General features: G+C 53.2%; 2 protein-coding genes across 4 annotated transcripts; both read right to left on the bottom strand.

Moving 5' to 3' along the window:
- Positions 1–25: 25 nt before the first annotated feature.
- Positions 26–8,746, bottom strand: LOC146425138 (uncharacterized). 3 transcript variants are annotated; one of them, XM_085043344.1, is made up of 13 exons: positions 8,558–8,746; positions 6,822–7,064; positions 5,903–6,193; positions 5,361–5,600; positions 4,568–4,858; positions 4,091–4,188; positions 2,483–2,675; positions 2,239–2,350; positions 1,872–2,100; positions 1,616–1,655; positions 1,229–1,334; positions 1,103–1,149; positions 26–580 (listed from the first exon to the last, which is right to left on the bottom strand). In XM_085043344.1, exons 1-12 carry the CDS (start codon positions 8,658–8,660, stop codon positions 1,107–1,109), a joined length of 1,989 nt encoding a protein of 662 aa, XP_084899470.1. In that variant the 5' UTR covers positions 8,661–8,746; the 3' UTR covers positions 26–580; positions 1,103–1,106. The 3 variants fall into 3 exon arrangements, with proteins under 3 accessions (XP_084899470.1, XP_084899473.1, XP_084899472.1); XM_085043347.1 differs by lacking the exons at positions 4,568–4,858; positions 5,361–5,600; XM_085043346.1 differs by lacking the exons at positions 26–580; positions 1,103–1,149; positions 4,568–4,858; positions 5,361–5,600 and having other exon boundaries at positions 1,222–1,655.
- Positions 8,747–11,215: 2,469 nt separating this feature from the next.
- On the bottom strand, positions 11,216–20,935 carry LOC146425137 (uncharacterized). Its single transcript, XM_085043348.1, has 12 exons — positions 20,823–20,935; positions 18,250–18,429; positions 17,560–17,805; positions 16,895–17,143; positions 15,405–15,641; positions 14,782–15,072; positions 14,420–14,517; positions 13,978–14,170; positions 12,801–12,909; positions 12,364–12,410; positions 11,906–11,974; positions 11,216–11,771 (listed from the first exon to the last, which is right to left on the bottom strand). Exons 1-12 carry the CDS (start codon positions 20,905–20,907, stop codon positions 11,638–11,640), a joined length of 1,938 nt encoding a protein of 645 aa, XP_084899474.1. The 5' UTR covers positions 20,908–20,935; the 3' UTR covers positions 11,216–11,637.
- Between the last annotated feature and the right edge of the window lie 4,287 nt (positions 20,936–25,222).

Raw genomic sequence — 25,222 nt, 5'->3', positions numbered from 1 at the left:
AGGGGCAATGATGGGACCAGGCAGGTCCTCCAAACCATAAGCCTTTATTTGTTGTCCAGACAGAACAATCAGAGTTATAAAGCAGTCTAGCCAGGCCAAGCAAAGCCCTAGGTTTGGCTGAATATCAGCAGAGAGAGGGCAGAAGGGTTGGGAACCCAGAGCACAGCAGGAGAATGCCATCAACCTGAGCCTGTGTGAGTCTGGGATTGGGAAATCTGGCATACAAGTCCTGCTTCCAGGACAGCAAAAATGAAAGCAAAGCCTGAAAAAAGGAACTACAGAAAGCCAAATTCAAAGACCTTACAAAAGCGGTAAGCAAAAGCTGGGAGGTGAAGGGCCTGAGGAATGCAAAACCTCGCAACCCTCCTTGGCCTTCTGTTTTCCTCTTGCCCTGCTGAATTGGATAAATTGCATAGGATCCCCATGTTGGTCACAGTCACAGGACAACCAGGGCACGTGGCAGCCATCAGCACTGAGTTGGGGTAATCCTTCCTATTTTCTCTCCTTCGGCATTGCTCTGAATGTCTCCATGGTCCTGGCTGGGGCTGAAGTGACTGATTTCTAGCCCAGACACATTTACCTAGGGAGAAAAAGGGCCCCCAGTGTCGGGAACAGGCTGGAGCATAGGGCAGTGCTCCAACCCTCCAACCCAACAGCCTGACCCTTTCATCCCAGCTGTGTGCAACCATAGGGCTGCAGTGGTGCCTGTCAGTGCCAAGGGGTGAGTAGCAGTCCCTGAGCCTGACCCTTCTGAGACCCCTCCTTGCAGGTCTATCCCCTGGGAGGGATGGCACAGACATGAGTCCTCAAAGGGCTGAGCCATGAGGCACCCTTTGGAATCCCATCTTTGCTTGCTTGTGCCCTTGCTCCAGGCTGGAAGCTCTGCCTGGAGCCACACTGTGCTGCTATATAGGGCTCAGTGGGCAAAGCCATCCTGACCATCCCCAGCTAAGGCAAATGGGGAGATGTGTCAGAGCAGTGTATGAGCTGCTGCTTCTTCTGACACTCAGAATCTCCTGGGAGATTGCTGATCTCATCCCAGCTGTCCCACAGCCCTGAGGTCCCCTCTGTGATGGTTGTCTGTGGAATTGCATTTTCCTACCTTTTTAATTATCCTCCTTGGTGTTGTTGGGCAAATACTTCCTTTTCCTGACAAGGCAAAGGGGAGTTCTGGGTAAGAGACTGGCACTGTGTATGTCCCTGCTGAACCTGTCCCCTTCACACTCACCTGGAGAGGACAAGCCACAGGATGACTGCAGCCACGAGGAGGACTGCCAACAGCACAACCAGTCCAATCACAATCCCATGCCACTGGCTCGCAGCCTGCCCTGAAACTAACACAGAGCCAGAGGTGGGTGCCACAGCCTGGCCTCCTGCTGGCAATGCCCCCATGGACGGCGAAGGGTATGTGCAAGTGTGTAGGTCTGTGTCCTGGCTTAGGATTCTTCTGGGAGGGAGGACCACCACAGGTGTGTGAAACAAAAGTTCGTTTTGTTCCATGTGAGACTCAAGAGCTCAAACCCCTGGGCAAGCTCATTTCCAGGGAAGCTGCCAGGATGGCAAAAGAGAACATGCAGGAGACAGGCTTGGGCACCAGGAGCAAGGAGATACTTACCTTGGGAGAAGCTGTAGCAGACACAGATGACCTTCTTTACCTGTTGGAGGAGACACGAGGGAGAGAGAGCTCAGCCCACTCCTGCAGCACTACCCTACCTGGCAGCAAAGGTCCCCACCCAGGGCCACTGAGTGACCCCAGGGACACCAGGGACACCATCCTGCCAAGGCATGGCAGAGGAATCTGCCCTCACAGCCAGCCCAGACACCCCGAGGGGCCCAGTATCCCCAGAGAGCAGGAGCACACCGATAAATACCTGCTGCGAGAAGCGGAAGAGGACGGCTGTGTAGTCCCAGCCCGGGTGGAGGGCAGCATTGTGGTATTCCCGCCCGCGGCTCCCGTCGCCCAGCACGAAGTCCATGGGGGCTGTGAGGTTGAAAATAGCGGCCTGGTAGAAGCTGATATTGACGAACTGTGGCTGCCCCGAGCAGATGCTCTCGATCACGGAGGTGTTGTGCGTCGGGACCACCAGCAGCCCGTGCTCCCTGCAGGGCCGAAAGTCAGCGGGATGTTAAGGCATTCCATAGGGGACAGTGGGGACAGTGGAACGGAGGCTTCTGCAGGCCACTACTGGGGTGGGAAGCGCCATCCCGGAGCTGCAGAGCTGCGGGGGCTGTACTCACATGGATCCCTCAGAGGGAAGGGCGATGGGGCGCAGGGGAAGCACGGCTGTCCCTTGGGATGGGGCGATGTCACGGACGCTGCGGCAGCGGATGCCCAGGGGCTGCGCGGTGTCTGGAGGGGAACAGCCGGAGAACGAGCATGGCAGGGCCGTGTGAGGAGCAGGGGCAGCCTCGGGCAAGGCAGGCTGCAGAGCACAGCTCCTCTGTGCCCAGACTCCTGGGACAGGGACGTAGCAAAGCTTACCGGAGCTGCTGAGCTGAAACTCCCTGACCAGCGCAGGCCCGTCTCCAGCAGCCGTCCGTGCCCGCATCGTCACAGCGTAGCTGGTGCCAGGGTTGTGCTCTGCTAGCCGGTACTCGGTGACGGAGCCATTGAGCCACAGCCGCGTGTGTTCTAGCATGCTGCTGTCCCCTGCATTCCTGGCTGTGATGCTCAGCTGCGGACAGGAGACATAGCTGGAATGCAGTGATGCCTGATGGGTTTTTTGTCCTTTTTCATTATACTTTTATACTCTTTTTATATCCTTTTTACTCTTTCCCATTCATGTGCTTTTTACTCCCTGTATCTAGCCCCACATGTTTATAACCCTTGTACTATTGCCTTGCTCAGAATTCTTTGGAGAAGACGAAACAATCTCCAAAATCTCAAGAGCATGAAGCACCAACCTGGAAAAAGCCCCATCACTGGGACATGTTTTTGTAAACTAAGTTGTAACTTTTTTGGGGGGAAGTAATTTGAATAAGAGGGCAATTACTTCATTTGTTAAGCTTCTTATTGGGGAATTTTAGATAGGTATGCTAATCTATGAGGTCCATAAATTGTATACACGTGATATCGTCGCTCTCTTTTTTGTTGTAGTGCACCTGGGATTCTATTCAAACCAAGGTTTGCCCTTTTCCTATACTGTGTATCTGCGTCTCAAATTTTTTACCAGCATTTTAGGCATCAGCAGCAGCTTCCATCTGCCCGCTGGGAAGGTGCTCACCGCTGGCACCGTCGTGCCAGCTTGAGCTTCCCTGTGCCTGCCCGGCCGGGGAAGGCACCGGAGAGGAATGGGCAGGAGCTGGAGTGACCACCTTCAGTCTCTCACATTCCCTCCCACCAGGCTCAAAAGTGGAAAAAAAGGATTCTTTCTACAAACACAGGTGTCTGGGAGCAGGTAACCAGCTGAACAGGCTCACAAACAATGTCATCAAGATCTTGTGTGACAGTTTCCAGGAAAGAGCTAAGAAACAGCATGCAAGGTCCCTGTCACACTGTAGAGATCTCTGTCCTGAGCGAGGGCCTAGAGCACTCTGAGAAGGATCTCATCAGCACAAAATCCAGCTCCCACTGCTAGAGAGCAGGGCTGAGCTGTGGAAAGTGGTGGTCCCAGATCCAGAGACAGAGGAAATGCTTCTAGCTATGCATTGAGGAAAACTCAACAGAATGGTGCAGCTCTCTGGAGGAAAGGCTTTCAGGAGGGACTTTCAGGGGATTACTCAAACCACAGTTTTTTTCTGTGGCAGGAACCAGAAGCAAGTACGCAAGAAACACAGGAAACAATGGGATGCCACCCCAGAAGACACATCATCATGTGTTGCACACCAAACTTGCAAAAGTCTGGCAAACCCAAAGCAGAGCACACCCAGCAAGTAAGCCCAGAGGGCAGGGAGCCTTCAACACCTCACTGGGCATCTCCACAGCATGAGGAATCTTCAGAATGAAACAGAAAAACCTGTACTCATCAAAGACAGATATTCACAGGCTGGGAACTCTGGCTCATCCCAGCTGTCCCTTTCCCATGCTTCCCAGTCTGTCTGCCCAGAGCTCCAGGCCATGAGGTGAGGCTCTGCCCTGGTCCCTTGGTACCTCATATCCAATGATCTCCCCTTTGCAGGGGGGCAGCGCCTTCCACCTGAGAGAGCCCCTGTCGGGATCCAGCCACAGCTTCTCCGGTTTGTCCGGCACTGGAAGCACAGGAGGATGGGGTCACACACAGGCCCATGAGCAGGGGCTGAGGCCAGAGCAGGGTGCAGGCAGCTCCTGGCTATGGAACAGGCTGCAAAGGGACTCCCTAAGAAGGGCTTGTGCCCTGCAAAGGCTGCATGTGCTGCAGCAGTGGGAAGGATAACAGTGTGGTGTGGAGTGGGACAATGAGAAGGGGACATGGCCTGCTCAGGGTCCTGCACAGCCCTTTCCCCAGAGCCCCCCAGGATCCAGGCAGCCCTGATCCCAAGCACATCACTGCAGGGCTGTGCCTGGGATGATCAGGTTGAACTGACAGGTGAGGGGACCATTTATCCACCTGTGACACAGCCCTTTTCTCCAATATTTCTGTACACATACCTGCTTCCTCTGTCCTGAGCAACCATGAGAAAAGGGTTGTGCTGGGGGGCAATTCAATGGTGACACTGTACTCGGTGGAGGGCTGCAAAGGGGAGCAGGTGAATGTTCCCTCCTGGCCATGTAATATCTCCTCTACATTCACCTCCACAACCTCATAGGAAGGGGAGGAAGGTGCTGCCATCTGGCACTTGGCCCTCATGCCCTGGCAGGCATCAGGGAACCTGCAGGTCCAGTTCAGTTTGATGCTGGTGCAGGAAATCTCAAAGGTCTCATGGTCAACCTGGATGGCTTCTGTGAAGGAAAGATTGCCAGAGGGTCACACTATTCGCTTCCCACCCCAGCCACGTAAGGATGCTGCAGTGAGATATCCTTGCTCACCACCCAGCCTGCTGGGAGGGAATGTGAGAGAGTGAAGGTGGTCACTCCACCTCTCTCGAAGGGGAGAGAGGGAATCCAAGAGAGTGTGTGCCCAGCTGGGCTACATCACAGCTCACAGGCCACAGCAAAGGCATCCTGCCTCCCTCAAAGCCTCTGAGCTGTGTGTGGCTGCAGTCATCCTTTGGTGCCACAGGAGAGAACAACAGGAGATGTTTCATCCTTTGGTGCCATGGGAGAGCATTACAGGAGATATTTCATTCTGGCCTGGAAGCAGGAGCTGCTTCCACAGTCACCAACCCCACAGCACTGGGCCCAAGGAAAAACCCTGTCCTGCCCTTCTCCATGCTGTCCCCCTCAGAGACATTCTAAGGATCCCCCCTGCAAAGGACTATCCTGCTCCTCAACCCTTTCTTACCAATGCATTTCACTTCTGATATCTGAATCCAGTCATCATGGATGTCTTTGGCCTTCCACAAGAGTCTGTACTCATGCGTCCCATAAGAGTCATACTGGACTTCACTCTCACATTTGATTTCTGTGAAAGATGGCTGGAAACCTTCAGGGCAGCTCAGCATCACTTTTTCATCCTTCTCGTAATTCTCCTGGTTTGGTGCTAGCTGGAGTCTGGAGTCCCACCGGGGTCTTTGACATATTTCTGTCAGAGGTGACAGTGGGTGTTATTTGAGCTGGGAGGGGATGAGATGGGGTAGGGGTGAGTGGTGGGAGAGAAATCCCCAGCAACCCTCCAGCTTCTGAAGGGAGAGGGAAGGTGACACATTGATCTGCTGGGGTATGAGCTGCGCCCAGCCGGGTGGGAGGGAATGTGAGAGACTGAAGGTGGTCACTCCAGCTCTCTCAAAGGCCTGTGCCTGGGATGATCAGGTTGAGCTGACAGGTGAGGGGACCATTTATCCACCTGTGACACAGCCCTTTTCTCCAATATTTCTGTACACATACCTGCTTCCTCTGTCCTGAACAACCATGAGAAAAGGGTTGTGCTGGGGGGCAATTCAATGGTGACACTGTACTCGGTGGAGGGCTGCAAAGGGGAGCAGGTGAATGTTCCCTCCTGGCCATGTAATATCTCCTCTACCTTCACCTCATCAGCCTCATAGGAAGGGGAGGAAGGCACTGCCAGCTGGCACTTGGCCCTCATGCCCTGGCAGGCATCAGGGAACCTGCAGGTCCAGTTCAGTTTGATGCTGGTGCTGGAAATCTCAAAGGTCTCATGGTCAACCTGGATGGCTTCTGTGAAGGAAAGATTGCCAGAGGGTCACTCTATTCCCTTCCCCTCCCAGGTGTGCAAGCATGCTGCAGTGAGGCATGCCTGCTCACCACCCAGCCTGCTGGGAGGGAATGTGAGAGACTGGAGGTGGTCACTCCACCTCTCTCGAAGGGGAGCAGGAGGAGTTGAACAGGAATAGATGTGGGTGAATGAGTGGACTTCTACTGCTCAAGCAATTTTCCCCATTGATTCAAAACTGAGGTGTCTGAGTGTCCCAGAATCTCTACAGTCCAACAAGTGCAGCTCGGTTCTCTCTTGGAGGGGACAGGAATGTCTAAGATGTGAGAAGATGATGCCAAGCCTGCACCCACCAAGCCACAGAGCCTGGAGGAGCCCAGCCTACAGGGAGCAAGCTGTGGTACTCACAGCTGTATGGTCTGAGAGGACACAGGCCACAAAGCCTCTCATGAACACCCTTATTGTGACACCCCCGGTGGTGATCTGCAGACTGGACTCAATGCTGCCTTCAGCAGAATCTGCCATTTCCCCAGGCAGCATGGAGCCAGAAAGCTCCTGTGCCCCCACATCCTGCTTTTCCTGCTCAGGAAGGGCAGAGCAGGGCAGCCAGGAATGCTCCTGAGGCCTCCTTACCAATGCACTCCACGCCGGATGGAATGTTGACCCAGCTACCTCTGGAGTCTTTTCCAGTCCAGACTTCTCTGTATACAGGTTTCCCATTAGTGAAGGACTGGACTTGGCTCCCACATTTGACATGGGTGAAGCGTGGCTGGAAACCTCCAGGGCAGCTCAGCATCACTTGTTGGTTTTTCTTGTAATTCTCCTGGTCTGGTGCCAGCTGGAGTCTGGAGTCCCACCGGGGTCTTTGACATATTTCTGTCAGAGGTGACAGGGGGTGTTATTTAGGCTGGGAGGGGATGAGATGGGGTAGGGGTGAGTGGTGGGAGAGAAATCCCCAGCAACGCTCTGAAGGGAGAAGGAAGGTGACACATTGATCTGCTGGGATGTGACCTGCAGGCAAGCCTTGTTGGGAGGGGATTTTGTCTTTTCTTGTGCATGGAAAGTGTGAAGGATCACTCATCCCTCAAACTCCCCCATTCACTTCGCTGTGTCCAGGGACACCAGATTCTCTTCTCCATAGCTCACCACAGGGAAATGCCCAGGACAGTCATCCCTGCATGAGGAGACTCCCTCCAATCTCTCACTCAGGAAGGTCACCCAACCCAGCTCAGGTGGCACTTGCTGGGCCCTGGCACCACCACTCCTGCTGGCATGCATGTCCCTTCAGCCATAGCTCATCCCTCCCACTGGATCAGCCACACCCCTGTTACACTTGTGGGGTCCCTGTTGTGTCTCACTCAGCCCCTTGGCTGCTCTCCCTCTGCCCCACACTGCTGGGCAGTGGGACATGGGGGTGAGCAGTGCCTTCTCCTTGCACATCTCCTGCTTTACCAATGTCCCTGTCCCTTTCTCCTGGCACAACCCTTCCTTCTTCATGTCACCTCCTCACCAAATTCACCATCCTCCAGGCTCAGTAGGCACAGCTGGTCCCAGCACTTTGTCCAGTGCTGCAGGGAGAGGCTTTGTGGCAATGAGTTCCTACAGACAAGGCTGCTGGCTCCTGGGAAGGAGTTCTTGCCTGTTCAAAGCTCTGCAAGAAGCTCTGTGAGGCCTGAAAGGGCTTGAAATATAATTTTCCTTCTTCCACATGAGCACACATGGGATCTCCCATGGTTCAGACCAACTTCTGAACAGCCACAAAGGGAAATGCTGGTGTCAAGCCACTTGTGTTCGGGCTTTCCTCTCAAACAGCCCTGATAGCAGAAGGCCAGAGATGCCCATCTGAGCACCACAACCAGCAGCTTTGTCTCCTGCCACACGACCATGATCCACCCCAAGCACAGGCATCCAGCCTGATCCTGCCCCAGCCCATCTGTCTGGCAAAGCAGCAGCAAGTTCCCTTTGCTCTGCTCTCAGCAGGCAGATTGTCCCTCAGGCACACCTGGGAATAGGATGTGCACAGAAGGTGACACTTCTTCTCCCTGAAGACCCTTCCCCTGATTCACAATGTGTGAATTCTCACCTAATTCATGCCCACTGTCTCCAGGTAATGATTGGCAGACTGGTTTTCTGGAGGGCATGACTCATCACTGAACATCCAGCCCAGTCCTCTCTCTCCCACACACCCCCAGCGTACACTGCAAGGTACCTCCTGCCCCTGGGGCAGAGACAGTGGGTGCCCCAGCTGACACAGCCCGCAGAGGTCCATCTGGGCTCCAGCCCAGGGCTGTGCTGGCAGTGTAGATGAATACCCACCTTAGAGGAGGAAAGGCAGCAAAGTCTTCCAAGAGGAAAGAACCACTTCTTACCTGTTCCCTGGGGCTCTACTTGGATGCTGAAATCCTGGCCCCGTGCTGACAGCAGAGATGCAAGAGCCAGGAGAAACCTAAGAGCCAGCAACTGCAGGGCCATTCTAGCCTGAAATCCCCAGACAGGACTGAAATCTCAGCCCCACTAGCTGCCTCTGAGCCTAGCCATCCGTATCTGACTGCAAGACTTGCAACCACCGGAAGGAAATGGGCACATCTCATGAGATGCAGGAAGCTTCTTCTTTGGGCAGGGAACCTCCCATCACTGTCAGCACTCCTGTCTTTTGATATCTTTTTGCCCCAGGTGCATCCAGGCTCTGGGACTCAACAGAAGGAACCTTGTCACCAAGATCCCAGAGTTTCCTCCCAAAACCCTCCTAGTTACCAGAGCATTCAAGAACTATTACTCCTGTTTCTGAGGTAATATCCAAGTGCTTCCTGACACTGCGTGGGTTTTAGAGTGGTGATGAGTCACTTCCCCTCAATGATCACCGGAGATGGAGGACCTTTGAGAAAGCACATAAAGAACTGGTCAGAAGCACAGATAGGAATGAGGACATGAACTGCAAGGAGTACTTCAATGCTTGAAACAATCTGTGGCCCTTCTGAAAGAAACACTCAACCCACACCCTCTCTCATCCTTCCCCGCTTCTCTATCCTCAGCTGCCTCCTCCTCCTGCTCCCTCTCAGCCTGGCAGCACTCTCCTCTGACCCCAAGTGTGCAGACGACACAGCTCTACAGTGCCAGATGGGTGCTTGAGCAAACATTCACAATACTAAACCATCCCCCTTGCTCTTCAGCAGCCACTGCTTTTCTCTTCCTCCAGAACCATCCATTAACTTTGGATGTCTCAGGTTACAGAAGGCTGGGTGATCAGACATGAGGGGCTGCAGAGGCACTGAGACTGTTCTTGTCACTCAGCTTTGAATGTGGCACTTGCACAGGACACCCTCCTGCCCAGGAAAAATGGTGTCCTGCTCATGGCTCCCCTCAACAAGGTGCAATTAGCTCAGCACCCCACAGGGAACAGCACCTCACAAGGGCAGTGAGAGGACTAGGCAGGAGCTGGGGGGCAGCGGGTAGCACTCTCCAAACCACGAGCTTTTACTGTCTGGACAGAGCAGGGGGAGTCATGAGGCTGACAGCCCAGGGTTTGACTGGGTATGGAGATATGGAATGGGAAGCAGGGTAACCAAGGAGATGGCAAGTCTTCTTCCCTATCCCAAGCCTGCACATTCCCATTCCTCAAACAGCAGCAGCCACACAGGTTTGAGCTCCCCTTCCCCTCTCTGCCCAATACCCACAAAGAGCGACTCCATCAGGCACACAAGTCACACCAGCAGCAGTCCACAGGAAGGAGATACTTGGGTCCCAGAGGCCAGTTACAGGTACCATGGTGATAGGCAGATAGGTCATATGAAAGACTGTCAAAATATGTCTTTACCAGCACATGCAAGTCATCCCAGGCTAAAAAAAAAAGCTGGAGAAAAGAGAGGTCAATTGCTCTATCTTCTGGCAGTGCACTCCTCAATAAGGAGAGCCTTCAGGCTGCCCCTCAGCTTCCAGGTTGCACTGGGTATTGGTAGGTTTGACAGGGGAGGGAGATAACACTGAAGCAAAAAACCCATGACAACTCTATATTCAGGGCTGTAAAAAGCTCAGCCAGAACCAGTTTGTCATACCCAAGTCCAGGGAGCTCAGCAGAGCCTGTGTGCCCGAGGGCAGGAGGAGATGGAAAAACCACAAGCAACACTCACAGCAGGAGAAAAGAGAGGTTGATTGCCCCATTTTCTAGCAGTGTGCCCCTCACCAAGGAGAGCCTTCAGACTGTCCCTCAGCATCCAGGCTGCACTGGGCACTGGCATCCCACAGGGTGAGAGGCAGTGGCTGTTGGAGGGGACCTGGGGCAGCAGCAGCAGCCAAGATTGAGCAAATCCCGAAGGCTGCAGGATGCAAATGTCCCAAGAGGGTCAGTGACAACTGTACCTCTCAGAATGGGAGATGAGCACCAACACCCACACAGGGGGGACACTGACCAACACGAGGTCCAGCTATGCATAGTGGAGACAGTGCTACCTGTAGGATGGGCAGGAGGGAAAGCAGCCACCCAAAGCATTGCACTGGGAGCATGCAGTGCATCAGACATGCTTCCTTGCCAGGGGCTGGAAAAGCCTACTCCAAGCTCTTCCATGAAGATTCGTGGGGTCAGGTCTTTCACACACAAAACAAGGAGGACCCATGGCAAGGTGGGAGGTGTTGTGGACCAGGCAGCCCCTGCAAACCAGAACAAGGTATTGGTTGTGCAGACAGAGCAGCACAGCATCCAAAGCAGCACAGCTGGACCAAACTTGAGCAGAGCACAGGGTCTAGATGGATACAGGGATACACAGGGTGGAAACAGGAGTTTCAGGGCAGAGTTGCAGGCACCAGAATGCCAATGAGATGGCTTTGCTAGAGCACTGCAGAACAACCAGGACACATCCTTGCTGGCACAAGCAGGTCATCCCATGCCTTGAGCTGCTCCTGTGCTGTGACAGAGGATTCTGGAGCTTGATGAAGGACAAAATTTGAGAGGGAGCAATAACCCACTACAAGATTCATGGTCCTGCTTCTGGTGATGCCTTGACAGGCTTACTTAAAACAGAGATTAGACAAAGTTAAGATAATTAAAAGCATTTCTATTTATTGAAGGGCCCTCAGGTACATTTGGGGCAGTCACAGCCCACTCAGAGGCTACACCCAAAATGGATGACAGGTCACAGGTTTTTCATACTTTGTAAGTTTTGTGTATTTGTATGTCGGTGGTTAATCCTCCAATTACAGCTTCAGGTAATGCAGTCAGTTACTCTAAGTTTGCTCATCCCAATTCAATGTTGTTTACATATTTTGGAGCCTGAGACAGTAAGGTGTCCTTGAGTTTTGAGCTTAGATAGGAATTGTTTTGTCTAAAAATGCTGAGACCAGTAGCTTAGCGCCCTATATGTAGCCTAGAGTTATACACTAAAAATCACAGGATTACAGATACATGACAATATAGAAGCTGAAATCCCAGGACGTCACGGTGGTGGAGGACCAAGCCTCAAGAAGTGCCATCACCACGGAGGCTCCGATGTCCACTTTGCTTCTTTTGTTCCTCACTGCTCTGACTGTCTCCTGAGAATTCCAGAACAGGCAGGGTCTTGGGAAATGGCTCTCCAACCTCGTTACATTTACCTGCAGAGAGCAAGAGAACCCAGGGCAGAGGCTGCAGCATGCACTCTGCAGCACAGGGAGCTCAGACACTCCATCACAGCTGCCAGTCCCCTCTGTGCCATGTGGGGTCACACACAGAACAACCCATTTCCTACCTGCATCTTGCTCTGCCAGAAAAGTCTCAATCATGCAGTAATTATCTACGTTCTCATAGGGCTGGAGCTCTGGGGAGAGAACAGGACAGAAACAGCCTAAGGAACTTGGGGGCTGTGGAAGAAGGAGCAGAGCAGCCTCAGGCAGCATCTCTGGGGGCTGCAGATCACCCTGGGATGCACACCATCAGGACAGCAGGGCTGGGAAGAGGTGAAGAGAGGGTGAAAAGGAGGGGCAGCTCCCAACCCTCACTGGCACCACAGGGAGATCCCAGCCAGGAGCTGCTGGAAGAGAGCAGGGTCCCAACTAAGAATACATGTGGGACACACTGGTCTAACAGGTCAGCCAAAGCCAGCTGGGCTGCCTGCAGCCCCTTCAGAATGCCAACAGGTTCTCCTGAAATACACCTGCTCCCCTCCCAGCTCCAGCCCTACAGTCAGCTCTGTGCTGGAGACCCTACCTGTGTAATGATCCTCCTCGGCTTTGCTGGGCAAGGCCTTCTTTTTTCTGGGAAAGGAAAGGGCAGTCCTGAGTCAGGGAGAGGCTGATGTGGACCAGACCCTGCTGAACCCAGCAGCAGTGGCATGGAGGGCTCTGCACACTCTCCCTCTGCCCTGGCAGGCATTGTCCACCCACACCCCAGGGGAGAGCAGTGGTGGCTGTAACAGCAACAAGTGGAGAGGGTCTCTTGGCACACAGGTTCCCTGTCCTAGCCTTGAGGATGACACTTAGAGCCCCAGCCAGGAGCCTGAGAGCCAAACTGTGGTAGGACCAGCCAGCTGCATCCTCTGCACCCAGAGAAGGGTGGGAAACAGCTGGAGAAGCCTCTCCATCCCCACCCACCCCACATCACAACATGGCCTGAGGCAGTGATGAGACTCCAAATCTGCCACTCACCTGGACACCACAAACCAGATGATTCCTGCAGTCAAGGGGATCAACACCACCACCACCACCACTACTGTGACTGCTGACCCAGGCCAAGGGTCCACAGGCTGCCCTGAAACTGACACAGAGAGGAGTGGGTGCCACAGCCTGAGCCAGTGGTCCCAATGCACCAGCAGTGGTCCCAGTCTTGGTGCTGGATGTCTACATGTGTGCAGAAATGTGTGTCCAGGCCCTGCTGCCCTGGCTGCTGCAGGGACAGGCAGTGAGACAGTCTCCCCCTGCTTGCACATGTGCTTGGGGTCTGGAAAACAGGGACTTGTCCCATGTCCCCAGCTGGAGGGTCTGGCAGCCTGCTGAGCCATTCTGCACACAGCAGGAGGACACAGACCCTGGCTCAGCAGCCCTAGTGCTCTCTGACCTTGAGCCACCCGTGCACCTGTGGAATGCAGGGATGGATGTTGCCTTCCTTGCAGCTGCTTGGAAAAAAACAGAGACCACTGCTTAATCTAGCAGGATCCCTCATTATTAAACACACTTCAGTGTTTATCTGTTTCTTCTGTTTCTTCTGTGGGAAAGTTTTGGGAAAGCACAGCAGGAGAGACAAAACAGCCAACACCAAACCAAGCACCGGCAGAGCAGATGTTTCTGCCCTTGTCAGTCATTCGCACAAAAACAACTCCCACCCAGCATTCTGGGTGGCAAGAAAGGCATCAACACACAGGTGTTCATGGCTAGAGTCAATCCTTTGGTGTGCGCTTTCCCAGGGGAACTTATCAAAGTTCCCAGGGTTGCTTATCAAAGTCAGGATTACTGCAGCAGGCCACTGCTTCTATACAGAGTCCTTGAGATGGCTGCAGCAGGCCACTGCTTCTATACAGAGCCCTTGAGATGGCTGCAGCAGGCTGCTTCTACATTCTTCAGTGGAAGAATAGAGGGGGCAGGTCTGCTATCAAAGGCACACACAGTGGCTGAAGGGGTGCAGCTCCTCTGGGGACATGGCAATGCAGACTCTCGAGGCAGGACTCACCCAGCCTCATGCCCACTGCTGAGCCAGGTGCCCACACTCCCTGCCCCTGTCTGAGCTGGGACAGGGCTGATGCACACACAGGTCTGGGAGCTGCTCCAGGCTCAGCACCCAACCCCCAAGAGCCCACCCCAACCAGACCCAGGGCAGAACCACCATTACCCACGACGTAGGTTTGGAATTCCAGCTGTGATGCAGCCCCAGCCCCAGCTGCTGTCAGGCCCTGCACTGTCACCAGGTATTTGCTGCCAGCTGTCTGATGGGGTGGCACGTACTCCGTGACAGACTGGTTCACCAACACCTGATTGAATTCGAGGAAGCTGCCATCATCTGCTCTCATGGTGGTGATGTTCAGCTGGAGGAAGGACAGGGAGCTGCTAGCACCAATGTCCTGCTCCTGCACTGGGCAGCTCTGTGAAGAGGGGTTGCTACTGCTGGCTGGGCACAGGAGGCTGGCCCCACTAGGAACACCAGCAGTGTACAGCCTGTGGGCCCTGGCCAAGGAGGGCTCACATCTCACCCCAGGCTGCCTGCACAGAACTCGAGGCAGGGAGATGCCTGACAAGGTGGGGGGAGACCACAGGCACTCCATGGACCCTGGTACCTGGTATCCAATGATCTCCCCTTTGCACGGGGGCAGCGCCTTCCACCTGAGGGACCCTGTGCTGCCATCCAGCTCAAGCATCTCTGGTTTGTCTGGCACTGGAAGTACAGGAGAAGAGGATCATGCATGGATAGCAAGTATTTGCCCCCCACAAAGGCTCCTTGTGCCTCTGTAGCAGCAATGGTGTGGTGAGGAGGGGGAAAGTGAGGAGGGGACATGCCCTGCTCAGGGCCCTGCACAGCCCCTTCCCCAGATCCCCACAAGCTCCATGCAGCTCTGATCCCAAGAACATCACAACAGGGAGCAGATTCCCTGGCTGAGCTTCACGGTGAAGGGCATCCTGACATTTCATTTAAACATACCCGTTTCCTTTGTGCTGAGGTGCCGTGTGTACAAGATTGTGCTAGGTAGCAGGGAGATGGTGACACTGTAGACAGTGAAGGGCTTCAGAGGGGAGCAGATGAAAGTTCCCGCCTGGCCTTGTAGCATCTGCTCTCCCTTCACCTCCTTAGCCTCACATTCTGAGGAGGAATGATGCTCCAGCCGGCACCTGGCCCGAATTTGCTGGCAGGTGGCAGGGAGCATGCAGGTCCAGTTTAGTTTGATGCTGGTGCTGGAAATCTCCAAGCTCTCAGGGACAACCTGGAGGATGTCTGTGAAGGGAATGTTCCAAGAGGATCACTTCTTCCTTTCCCCTTCAAGCCTTGACACCGAATTCCATTACCCCCACTATTCCCTCACTAGCCAGTCCCCAGCACAGAGTGGACAAAGACATTCTGCCCTCTCCCAGACTACAAATGCCAGAACTGCCAACAGCACAGACACAAACCAGAGATGTATCCAGAATTTTCTCTGTATTTCTCTGCCATGCCCTGACCACCCCAAGCACAGGGCACTGATCCTGGGGTGCACATGCTGCACTGCCCTCCACGCTTGGGGAGCTCAGACTGAGAGCACTGGGAGAGTGTCTGGCTTGCTCACTTACCTACACAGGTCAAGTTCTCGTTCATGAGGTGCCAGGTGTCTGTGCCATTCCTCACTATCCAGCCACTATGAGAAATCATGGAACCTTCCTTTGGCTTCAACATCACACATTTGATCTCCATGGGTGGGGGCCAGTACCCCTCAGGGCACCTCATCTTCACCACTTCATTAGGGTTGAAGATCCCCTGTTCTTGGTCAAAGATAAACTTGGGGTCCCACTGGGGCTTCTGGCATTTCTCTGCACCAAAAAGATGGGAAGGTGTTAGCTGGGCAGTGCGTGGCTCCACAGGGCATTCCAGGGGATGGAGCAGGGCATCCCCTTCCCTGGCCCATCAGGGCAAGAGATGGAGCTGCATAGAGTGGACCTTCCTCATCAGATTCTTGGCAAGAGGATGAGGACAAGAAGGACTCCAAACTTCTTCCCCTAGGTCTCCTGGGAAAGGTCAGGAGAAGATGGAGTCAGGGACTGAGGGGAGCCCATGAGAGGTTTGCACTGTGCACCAGACCTGCCCAGAAACTCTGTTGCCCTGGTTGTCCCTCAAGCAGGATGACAACACCCTAACTCCTCCTGAGAAAACACAAAGCCTGAGCCCCAAATCTGGCTCTGCAGTGACAGCATGCAGCAGGGACAGGGAGGAGGAACCAGCACATGAGGAGGGGGCCAGCACATGAAGAGGGCTGGAGGTGAGGGTTGGTCTCAGCTGTCCCAGGTAACAACTGATAGAGAAGAGAAAACAGCCTCAGGTTATGTCAGGGTGGTTTAGATTGGATATTAGAATAAAAACCCTTTACTGAAAACGTTCCCAAGCACTGGAGCAGGCTGCCCAGGGAAGTGATAGTGTCACCATCCCTGGAGATATTAAAAAGATGTGGCACTTAGGGCATGGTGGAGTTGGCAGTGGTGGTTGATGGCTGGACTTGATGACCTTAGGGGTGTTTTCCAACCTAAACAATTCTATGGTTTCGTGACAGAGAGCAGTGTCCTGTGGTCCTCTAGACCCTGACACAAGGCTTCTTTTTCACCTATGCCACAAACACCTGTTAGACCTACAACACTGTAGCTGTGACTTCTTTGCACATGCTCTTGACAGAAGCCCTCAGGGAGACTTGTGTCTCCCACACACCTCCCAAATCCCTGAGAACACAGCCTGGAGCCCTGCATCGTTCCTGCCCTCCTGTGCCATGGGCAGTGCTGGTTACTGCCAGAACAGCTACTTTGGTAGCAAGGTGGGGACCTTTGTACCAAAGTTCCCTCTTGCCAGGACCCTCAGGGACTAAAGCTGGTATCAGCCCCCTCCCTATCAGGGCACCCCTGGACCCCCAGAGTAGGTACAGGGCAGACTCAGGAGCTGCCTCAACACTGCCATCAGCAGCACCTGCCATTTCCCCAGCCAGCATACGGCCAGAAACCTCCTATGCCCCCACAGCCTGCCTCCCCTGCTCAGGAAGGGCAGAGCAGGGCAGCCAGGAATGCTCCTGAGGCCTCCTTACCAAGGCACTGTACCCTGAACATGGGCTGAATGTTGATCCAGCTGCCTCTGCTGTCCCTTCCACTCCAAGCTTCTCTGTGTACAGGTTTTCCATTGACAATAGACAGAACTTTTCCTGTACATTTGACATGGGTGAAGGGTGGCTGGAAACCCTTGGGACAGCTCAGCATCACTTCTTCATTCTTCTTGTAACTCTCCTGGTCTGGTGCCAGCTGGAGTCTCTGGCCCCAGCGGGGTTTTTGGCATGTTTCTGGCAGAGGTGAAAGTGGGTGTTAATTGGGCTGGGAGTTTTCAAGGAGGAGCAGGGTATGTGGGGGGTGGTCTCAGCAATCCCCAGCTGTCCCTCTAGCCCCTGGAAGGAGAGGGAAGGTGACACAACCATCTGGTATCATGGGACCCCTTAATTTGTCTGCTTGGGATGGGACTGTCCTTGTTGGTGTCAGATGGGGCTGGTGCCTGTCCAGGCAGGTGGTGGACAGAGACATGCCAGAATTCAGCAGGGGAATGGTCTCAGGCATCAAAAGCACTGAGATCCGAGTGGCCCTGACACAGCATCAGAAGTGCATACCTGGCCACAGTGGTGATGATGGAAGCTCAGAGATGGAGGAATGGGGCAGGATTTAATCACAGAGCTCTGTAGGAAGCACCTCCTGACACCCTGCTTACCAATGCACACTATGTTCCCCTCAACTTCAATCCATACATCATTGCTCTTTCTCCCCAGCCACACATCTCCCTTTAGAAATCCAGAATAATCGGATGGCTGAACCCTGTTTGCACATTTGATGTGGGTGAAGGATGGCTGGAAACCACTGTTGCAGCTCAAAGTCACTTCTTCATTCTCTTTGTAACTCTCACGGGCTGGTGCCAGCTGGAGTCTGGGGTCCCACCAAGTAGGCCTTTGGCATCTTTCTGTCAGAGGTAAAATTGGGTGAGGAGTACTTTTGGGAGATGATGAGGGAAGACTTGGAACAGATCTCTCATGACTCTGCCTATTCACCCTGACACCCTCATGGGCAGGTGACCCATGCAGCAGTAACAACCTCCCACACCAGAGACAACCTAAACCCTAGAGAAGCTTTCCAGGCAAACAAGCAGAACCCCTGCAGCTATTCCTACTCCATGCTGAGGCAGGAGGTGCTGGCTGGGAAGGATTCCTCTCCCCAGGAGCACATACCCCAGCAGGTGCCTACAGCAAGGTGGTGAGACAAAAAGAACATCATCACTGCCAGGACATGGGGAAAAGCCAAGGCATCCAGCTCTCCCATTCCTGCACTGTCACATGCATGGCCAGGTCATGGAGGGTCTGTCACCATCTCGGGACCCTGGGTCACAGTGATGCAGGGCTGTGCTTACCATTGCAGGTGGCAGTCTCATTCCACTCAGCCTGGGCCCCTCTGGAAATGCATCTGATCTGGGTGATGGAGGGCACAGACTCCCCAGTACAGCTCAGCTGCACCAGTTCGTTCAAGGCATAGATGTTCTTCATCGGGGTAAACTGCAGCTTGGGGTCCCAGCTGGGAACTTTACATTTTCCTGTGTGCAAAGGGAAAGCCTGAGGGTCACTGGGCTCTGGCAACGTCCTCTGGGGTGAGGGTGTCTCATCCAGAGGGGTGCCAGTCCCCCTCTCTTCAGAGGAGTGGCAGAGATGCCACCTCCCAGGATGAGCTCCAGTCCCCAGGGGCTTTATCCCTCCTCACACCCTCAGGGACAGTGCAGCAGGGTTATCCACAGGCCATCCTGCTAACCCACCACTATGGAGGGACCCCAGCCAGAGGCATCCAGCAGCCTGGTGGGTGCTGCTCTCTCTCACAAATACAGGGGCTGTGGGAGTGCACCAGACCCAGAGAGTCTCTGCTGCCATTGCAGACTCCACAGCTTGGTCTCATGACGTGACTGCCAGAATAACAGGAACAAAGTGCCAGATAACAAGCGAGAGAACAAAGCAAAACAGCAGTGGAAGCAATAACTACAGGAATGAGGCAGAGAGAAAACAAATTGTCTAAGTCCTTGAAAGGGAAAAAACAAAAATGATAACACCCTTCTCATCCAGGATGTTTTACTGGGAGCTAACAAACACCCCGTTTTGACGAGTTTTGCTACATTATTCATCACCCTAGTGATGAATCCTTGCTCTTAATAGTAGTAAAAAACCCACATCCTAGTTCATTTGCCTCCTTCTCTCAAAAATACCACCATTCACCTAGCATGTACCATGACTTCTTGGAACACTGTGCTTTTACAGTGAAGAGGGGAAAAGATGAGTCATAGTAAGGCAGGCAAGCAGTGACTTCAGTATATATTGATATACTAATAGCCAAAGATACACTAATAGCCAAAGATTGTAAGTGTACCTGTTTTTGTGTGCCTCACTGTGCTGGCTGTGTGGATTTGCCACTTAGCACACCTTTCTGTATAGAACAGTAAATAAATCAAATGCCTTGACTCTGTGTGTTAATCAGCTTCTTCCACGCTGAGTGAAAGAAGCTTTCAACTAGAGTCTGCCTGTCAGACCACCCACATTCACACCTCTGGCCACAGAGCTCACACCCTGCTCAGTGTGCTCAGCCCAGCCTCTGCAGTTCACCCAAAATGAGTCTGCCTTGCCCTGTCCTGGCAGACACATCACCTAGACTTGCTCACTCAGTGCAAAACAAGTCCGTGAGGAGGCACTGGGCATGGAGGCAGCCTTCCCTAAACGAAGATGGAGCACCTCTCTTCAGCTACAGCTGCCCACTTCCTGCCAGCCAGCACTCACCACTTCCCTTGTCTGGTAGCAGGTTTCCATGCCATCATCTCACCCATGTTCTCAGCTCTCCACCACTGAGGACAGTGGTCACCAGCCCCATCCTTTTAGACCACATGGTGCAGACACGAAACTTATTCCCCCTCAGCTAGGTCTCTCCAAATGCCCTCAGATCACACGCTTCACTGTGACAAACTACCTGAAACTTGACTTGGTCCCAGCCTCGTTCGGCATCCCCCTCACACACCTTCTCCCCTCCTGCCATTAAACCCCCTGAAGTAACACACCCCCTGCCCGAGGGTGACATCCAGGATCCTTTTGGGTCAGTCCCAGACATGAGTACAGACTGTGAGAGGAGAAGAGGCTCCATCCTGCCCTGGATAGCTGAGAGCTGCCCATTGCTGGAAGGGCAGCATCACTTCAGCCACCAGTGATGGGCAGCATGACTCATGACCCATCTGACGATTTGGTAGCCACTTCTGCTCCCACTTCCCTACAGAGACAATGACTCACAGCTCGGGTCCCCTAGCCATGCTGTGCCCCATGGGAACCTCAACAGGTACCACCAACCAACAGTCACCATAGGAAAGCCCACCTTCTTTGTAGGAAGAGACCCAGGAGTTGCCCCTAGCCCTCCAGGCATGGAGAAGAACAGAACAAGCCTCTCAATGGGAACAATCCCACCAAACTACAGCTCCCTCAGCCCCAGGGTCTGAGGGATGGGAGAGAGCAGGCATCCCAACTAACAGAGGGAATAATCTCACAGTTTCCCACATCTTTGATGAACACCATCATCACCTTTCCCTGTGACATGGGTGCTGTTTGGACTGCCCAGAAAGGCCCTCACTGCTCTGATTACCCCAGATTTATCTGTCTGCTGCATAACAAGACACAGCCACCTCCAGCTCCCAGGGACACTACCCACTTCCTAGTGGGACACTACAGCTCCCACCCTCATGGAGGCTTTCCCAGCACCCCAAGGCTTGCTGCTCTCCATCCCAGTCAGAGCTTTGCCCCACCACAACCTGAAGGATGCCTGAGTGTCTCAGGCTGATACAGGCACCAGCTTCAGCCCTCCCACAGCCTCAGCTTTGGGCTGAGCAGGGTAAGGCCGTGCAGCAAATATGCAGGTAGAGGAGCAGCAATCCCATTTTTTTGAGACAGAGGCACAGTCCATTCTTACCTGCTTCCTCATATGCCTGCGGACTCATAGAACCGTGAGGAGCAAGGACCAGGAGAAATGCCAGAGCCAACCCTGGCAGGGCCATGCTGGCATGAAGTCCCCAGGCAGGACTCCCTGTGAGCCTCTCAGGAAAGGTGTCTGTGTAACTCCACACAGGAGAGGCACTCAGCACAGAAATGCTCACAGGCAGAGGAATCATGTGGTGCAAGAAACTTCCTCTTTGGGAAGAGAGCATCCCACCAGCCTCGGTGTTGATTCTCACCCATCTTCCCACAGGCAGTGGGTACAGGCTCAATGTGGTCTCCCAGCTGTCTTGGTCCAGTGTTTTTCCTGGCTACCTCAGGTTCCCATAGCCCTGCTCCCACAAACACCTCCAAAACCTTCTCATGTCTGTCTCTCTCTTTCCAGATTCAGTGGAGGATGTTGAGGAACACACCCCAGATTAATGTACCCAAGGTCACCCTAGGGTGTTCTCATCATGCATCACTTTCACCTTCACATCATGGAATCATTTAGGTTGGAAAAGACTTCTGGGATCATCAAGTCCAACCACTAAGCTAGCACAATAAGCCCCCCACTAAAACATGTCCCTAAGTGCCACATCTACCCATCTTTTAAATACTTCCAAAAATGTCTCTTCTTATTACCTTGAACTGATCCAGCTACAAAATTCTTGCTGTTGGACCCCACCAGCAGAGTTTCCAGATAAGACAAGCTACTCAACCTGGAAGTGTTCTCATTTCCTTTCTTCTCCAAACATTGCTGCTACCCTGTTCTGAGCTACCCTTTGTCAGTGCCTTATAGGATGTGAAACCCTCAACATGGGCACAGTGTGCACAGTATGGGACTAAGAGGGTCTTCCTGGAGCTGGATGGAGGTGTCTTATTCCTTTTATTGTCAGAATCAGGGAGGGTCCTTGGACATGGGAGACAATTCTTTAAGTGCTCTCCATTTGGGGCTTGCTCACACTCCCCCACTCTCCTGCCCCTACAGATGTCACCACCAAGCTCTTCTCTGAGCCCTTTTCCATCTCACACACTGTTGCATGGCCTCAAGCTTCCATGAGCCCTGACTCCCTGTGTCCTGGCAGCTCTCCTGGGCCCTTCCTCTTTCATCTCTGTGGTTTACACAGCCTCCCTGTGTTTTCCTAGACAGACAAGCACAATTGCTCTATGGTCCAACACTAGCAGTGTTCTGGGAATAGGTGCTGTCACCCAGGGTGTTTTTCGCCACCCAGGTGGGACTTGCTGGCCCAGAGTCCCACAACAGCTGCATGTGGCATATCCTTCCCAGGAACCACCATCCTCAGGACAGTGCTTGGTGTACCTATCTGTATTATCCCAGTAAACCAGCCACACTGAGGGGTTTCTGTAAACTTGGTCACCCAAGGTCCACTTGGGAACATCAGTACATCGTGTCCAGCTGTGTCACATGCAGCTGTTGTGAGGTTAATGGGGGGAATCTTCTAGAAAGCTTTCAGCAAGAGAAGCAGCAGCACTAAGTTATATCCTCCTTGTTTCCTTGGTGGAGCCCTGTGCTTTGGGAACCAGGCTTTTCTTGTCCCTGTGCAGTCAAAAATGGTGCAAGCACTCAGGAGAATGGCCACAGCCAGCACTCACTGGGTAACGCCCTAATAAAATCCCTGGGTTAGACACAGACACTCTCACAGACACTCTTTGGTATGTGAAAGAAGCAAAACCAATGAAATTAAACAGCCAAGCTTCAAAAATTCACATGTGATACAACAGGCTTCCTATTGCAGCTGATGTGATTATGAAACATACTGAGGCCTGGCAATCTGTGTTTGGCCTCTTCCTCCTTAGAAATTTATCATTGTTTTGAAATTCGTTGTTGTGCTGGTGTATACCATCCACTAGAAAACACTGAAGAAATACTGAAAGCCAGCACATTCAGCCATATGCATTGCATTCAGTATCATTGCAAACATGATTGATGGTCTGTTTCCTGAAGGTCCATTTGGACACTGAAGAGCTACCCAGACTCAGACTTTCAGACCGAAGAGCAAAAAACCCAAACCACCTCAAATTTACAATCAGATTTACTTATGATAGAGAAGAACACTGAGGGCTCAAAACCATCCACAAAACCACAAGGAAAAGGAGAAGTAGCTGTGGCTTTTGAGAATCAGGCTTTGTGAAAAGCACTGCTAGTACAGCCACCATGTTCCCCGATAGTAAAGTCTATTACTGTGTCAGAACTTGCAAAAAGCAGAAGTACATTAGGGTCTTATCCCCATCCCTACCTCATGTGTGTCCCTAAGGAAGCCCAATGTGGGGTGTACCTGTAGCTCATCAGATGATGGTGAGGTGATGGGGGCTGGGATGTCATCCCAAGGATGCTTGGTCAGGATCAGCCCTGAGGAGGGTAACCCAGTCAGATCCAGCTCCAGGAAAGCCAGGAAGGCGCCTGTTCCCTGCACAGCACAAGCACATGACCCTGTGTGATCTAGGGGTCTGGGTCCCCACATGCTGCTGGTCCCTTTCCAGGATGCAGAGTCTGCCTCAGTCAGGGCTGCAGCCTGTGCTGGCAGAGCATAGAGCCTCTTCTGGCTGGGAGAAGTGGAAAATGCCCAGAGGATCCCAGCCAGAACCCAGCCTCAAACCCAGCTATGGGCTCTTCCTCACCCCTCCAGTGACTTCCTCAACCCTACCAGGCCCAAACCTCCTTCCACACAGGGATCTTTCAGTGCCATCAACAGGACAATGGCCCATGTTCCATGTTCCATGCCCCCCTGAAATTAGGAACCCTCCAGCACCTTTCCCAAAATGAGGACAGAACACAGACATCTCAAACCGCTACAGCTCGTCTACAGAGCTGGGGGTAGAACCCCAGAGCTATGGGCAGAAGCAGGGTAAGAGGAGTCCCAGTAGTGTTGGGGTGCAGAGGGATCCCTCCAAAGTGACAGCCTGGCCATGATCAGTTATCATGGTCTGCCTTGGACCTAGTGAAATACCTGGGAGGTCTGCAGGGAGCTTTGTTGACTCGAAAGAGTGGTGGCACTGGGGCACCTTTGGTGTCACCCAGTTGGTGACAGCGGCAGGGGCAGGAACTCCCTCTTGTGGAACAGGTCACCCAAGGCTACCAAGCCTAGCACAAGGCTACTGTCTCTGCTCCTGTGGTGGCTTGAGGAGCTGCCAGGCCTGATCCAGGACAGGTGTGCTGAGAGCAGAGCTGTGTCAGGGGAGAGCCCAGCATGTCGTAGGGTTCCCAGGACGGCACTCTGGATGCTGGGCAGAGCAGGGGTAAGGCCCTGGGGGCTGGATAACCCCTTTGCTATGGTTGCTGCATAGAGAAGGATCTGCTGCCTCTCTCCACAGGAAGCATCTCCCCACCTTTCCAAGTCCACTTGTGCCTGCCTTCTCCCCAGAAGCACACACCAAAGCCAAGCAAGGCTCTGCCCTGGCACTGCCACCTTGCAGGTCCCTCTGCAAATCTGCCAGCCCACTGCTCGCTGCCCAGGCCCTCCTGGCCTGGCACTGCAGCCCACACCAACCCCAAATACACCCAAACTCCTCTTCATGCTCAGACTGCCAATGTCTCCCGTTTGGCTGTGCATTTGCTGACTGCCCAGAAAGATATTTTTAGCACATAAAATTGGACATAAGCAGTTCGCAGCTGGGAGCAGGGTGGAGTAAGGCTGGGGCGGATGTTGGATGCTGCATTTTGGTTTGAGGAAGATGTGCTTGTGAATGGGGTTTCCAGCTCTGACATCCAAGCAGTTCCACATCTGGCCCACCTATTCCTTTTTCCATCCCCAGAATCATCTTCAGCATGTCCCACCCTGGTTCTTGGACACAAAACATGGCTAAGCCCTGCAGGTGGGAATTTTAGAACTTGGGGCAGTATCTCAGGTCAGACTAGCTTTCTCCTGAACCCTGCTGCCTGAAGACTGTCTGCACTGAGATCAGAGCTCCTGATCTGCTCTTTCGGCCCTCGTGCTTTATACCCACTTCCCACCATCTGCTCTCCATCACAGGTGGCATATTGTGCCAGTGGTCTGTCCCACTGCCTGACCAGCTATCTCCTTGACAGACTCTTCACTGTGCACCTCCTTCTTTGCCCAAGCCTCTCTGCATTGCTCCCATGTGAACGTTACACCCCACCCCATGTGCTGACCCCTGTCATCGCAATTCTTTCATAGAAAACAGATGCAGTGTTTGGTGGAGCCCGGAGTCTCTCCTTCTATCCCATTAAATAAAGAGCTTGGATTTCCCCTTTACAGTTCTCTGCCTGTACAGCTTCCAGAGAAAAGCAAATCCAGAGAAACCACCTATGCCACTCAGGGTATCTAGGAAGGGAGAAGTGCTCAAAATATACCGACCCCAAAGGGAACCAGATGAAAAGGGAAGAAAAAGCCAAGCAGGGGTTTCTCTAATGAA

This window comes from Lichenostomus cassidix, chromosome Z, assembly GCF_008360975.1.
Source record: "Lichenostomus cassidix isolate B80296 chromosome Z, HeHo_3.0, whole genome shotgun sequence".
NCBI classification, from domain to species: Eukaryota; Metazoa; Chordata; class Aves; order Passeriformes; family Meliphagidae; genus Lichenostomus; species Lichenostomus cassidix.
This window is presented reverse-complemented; position numbering and strand designations above follow the sequence as displayed.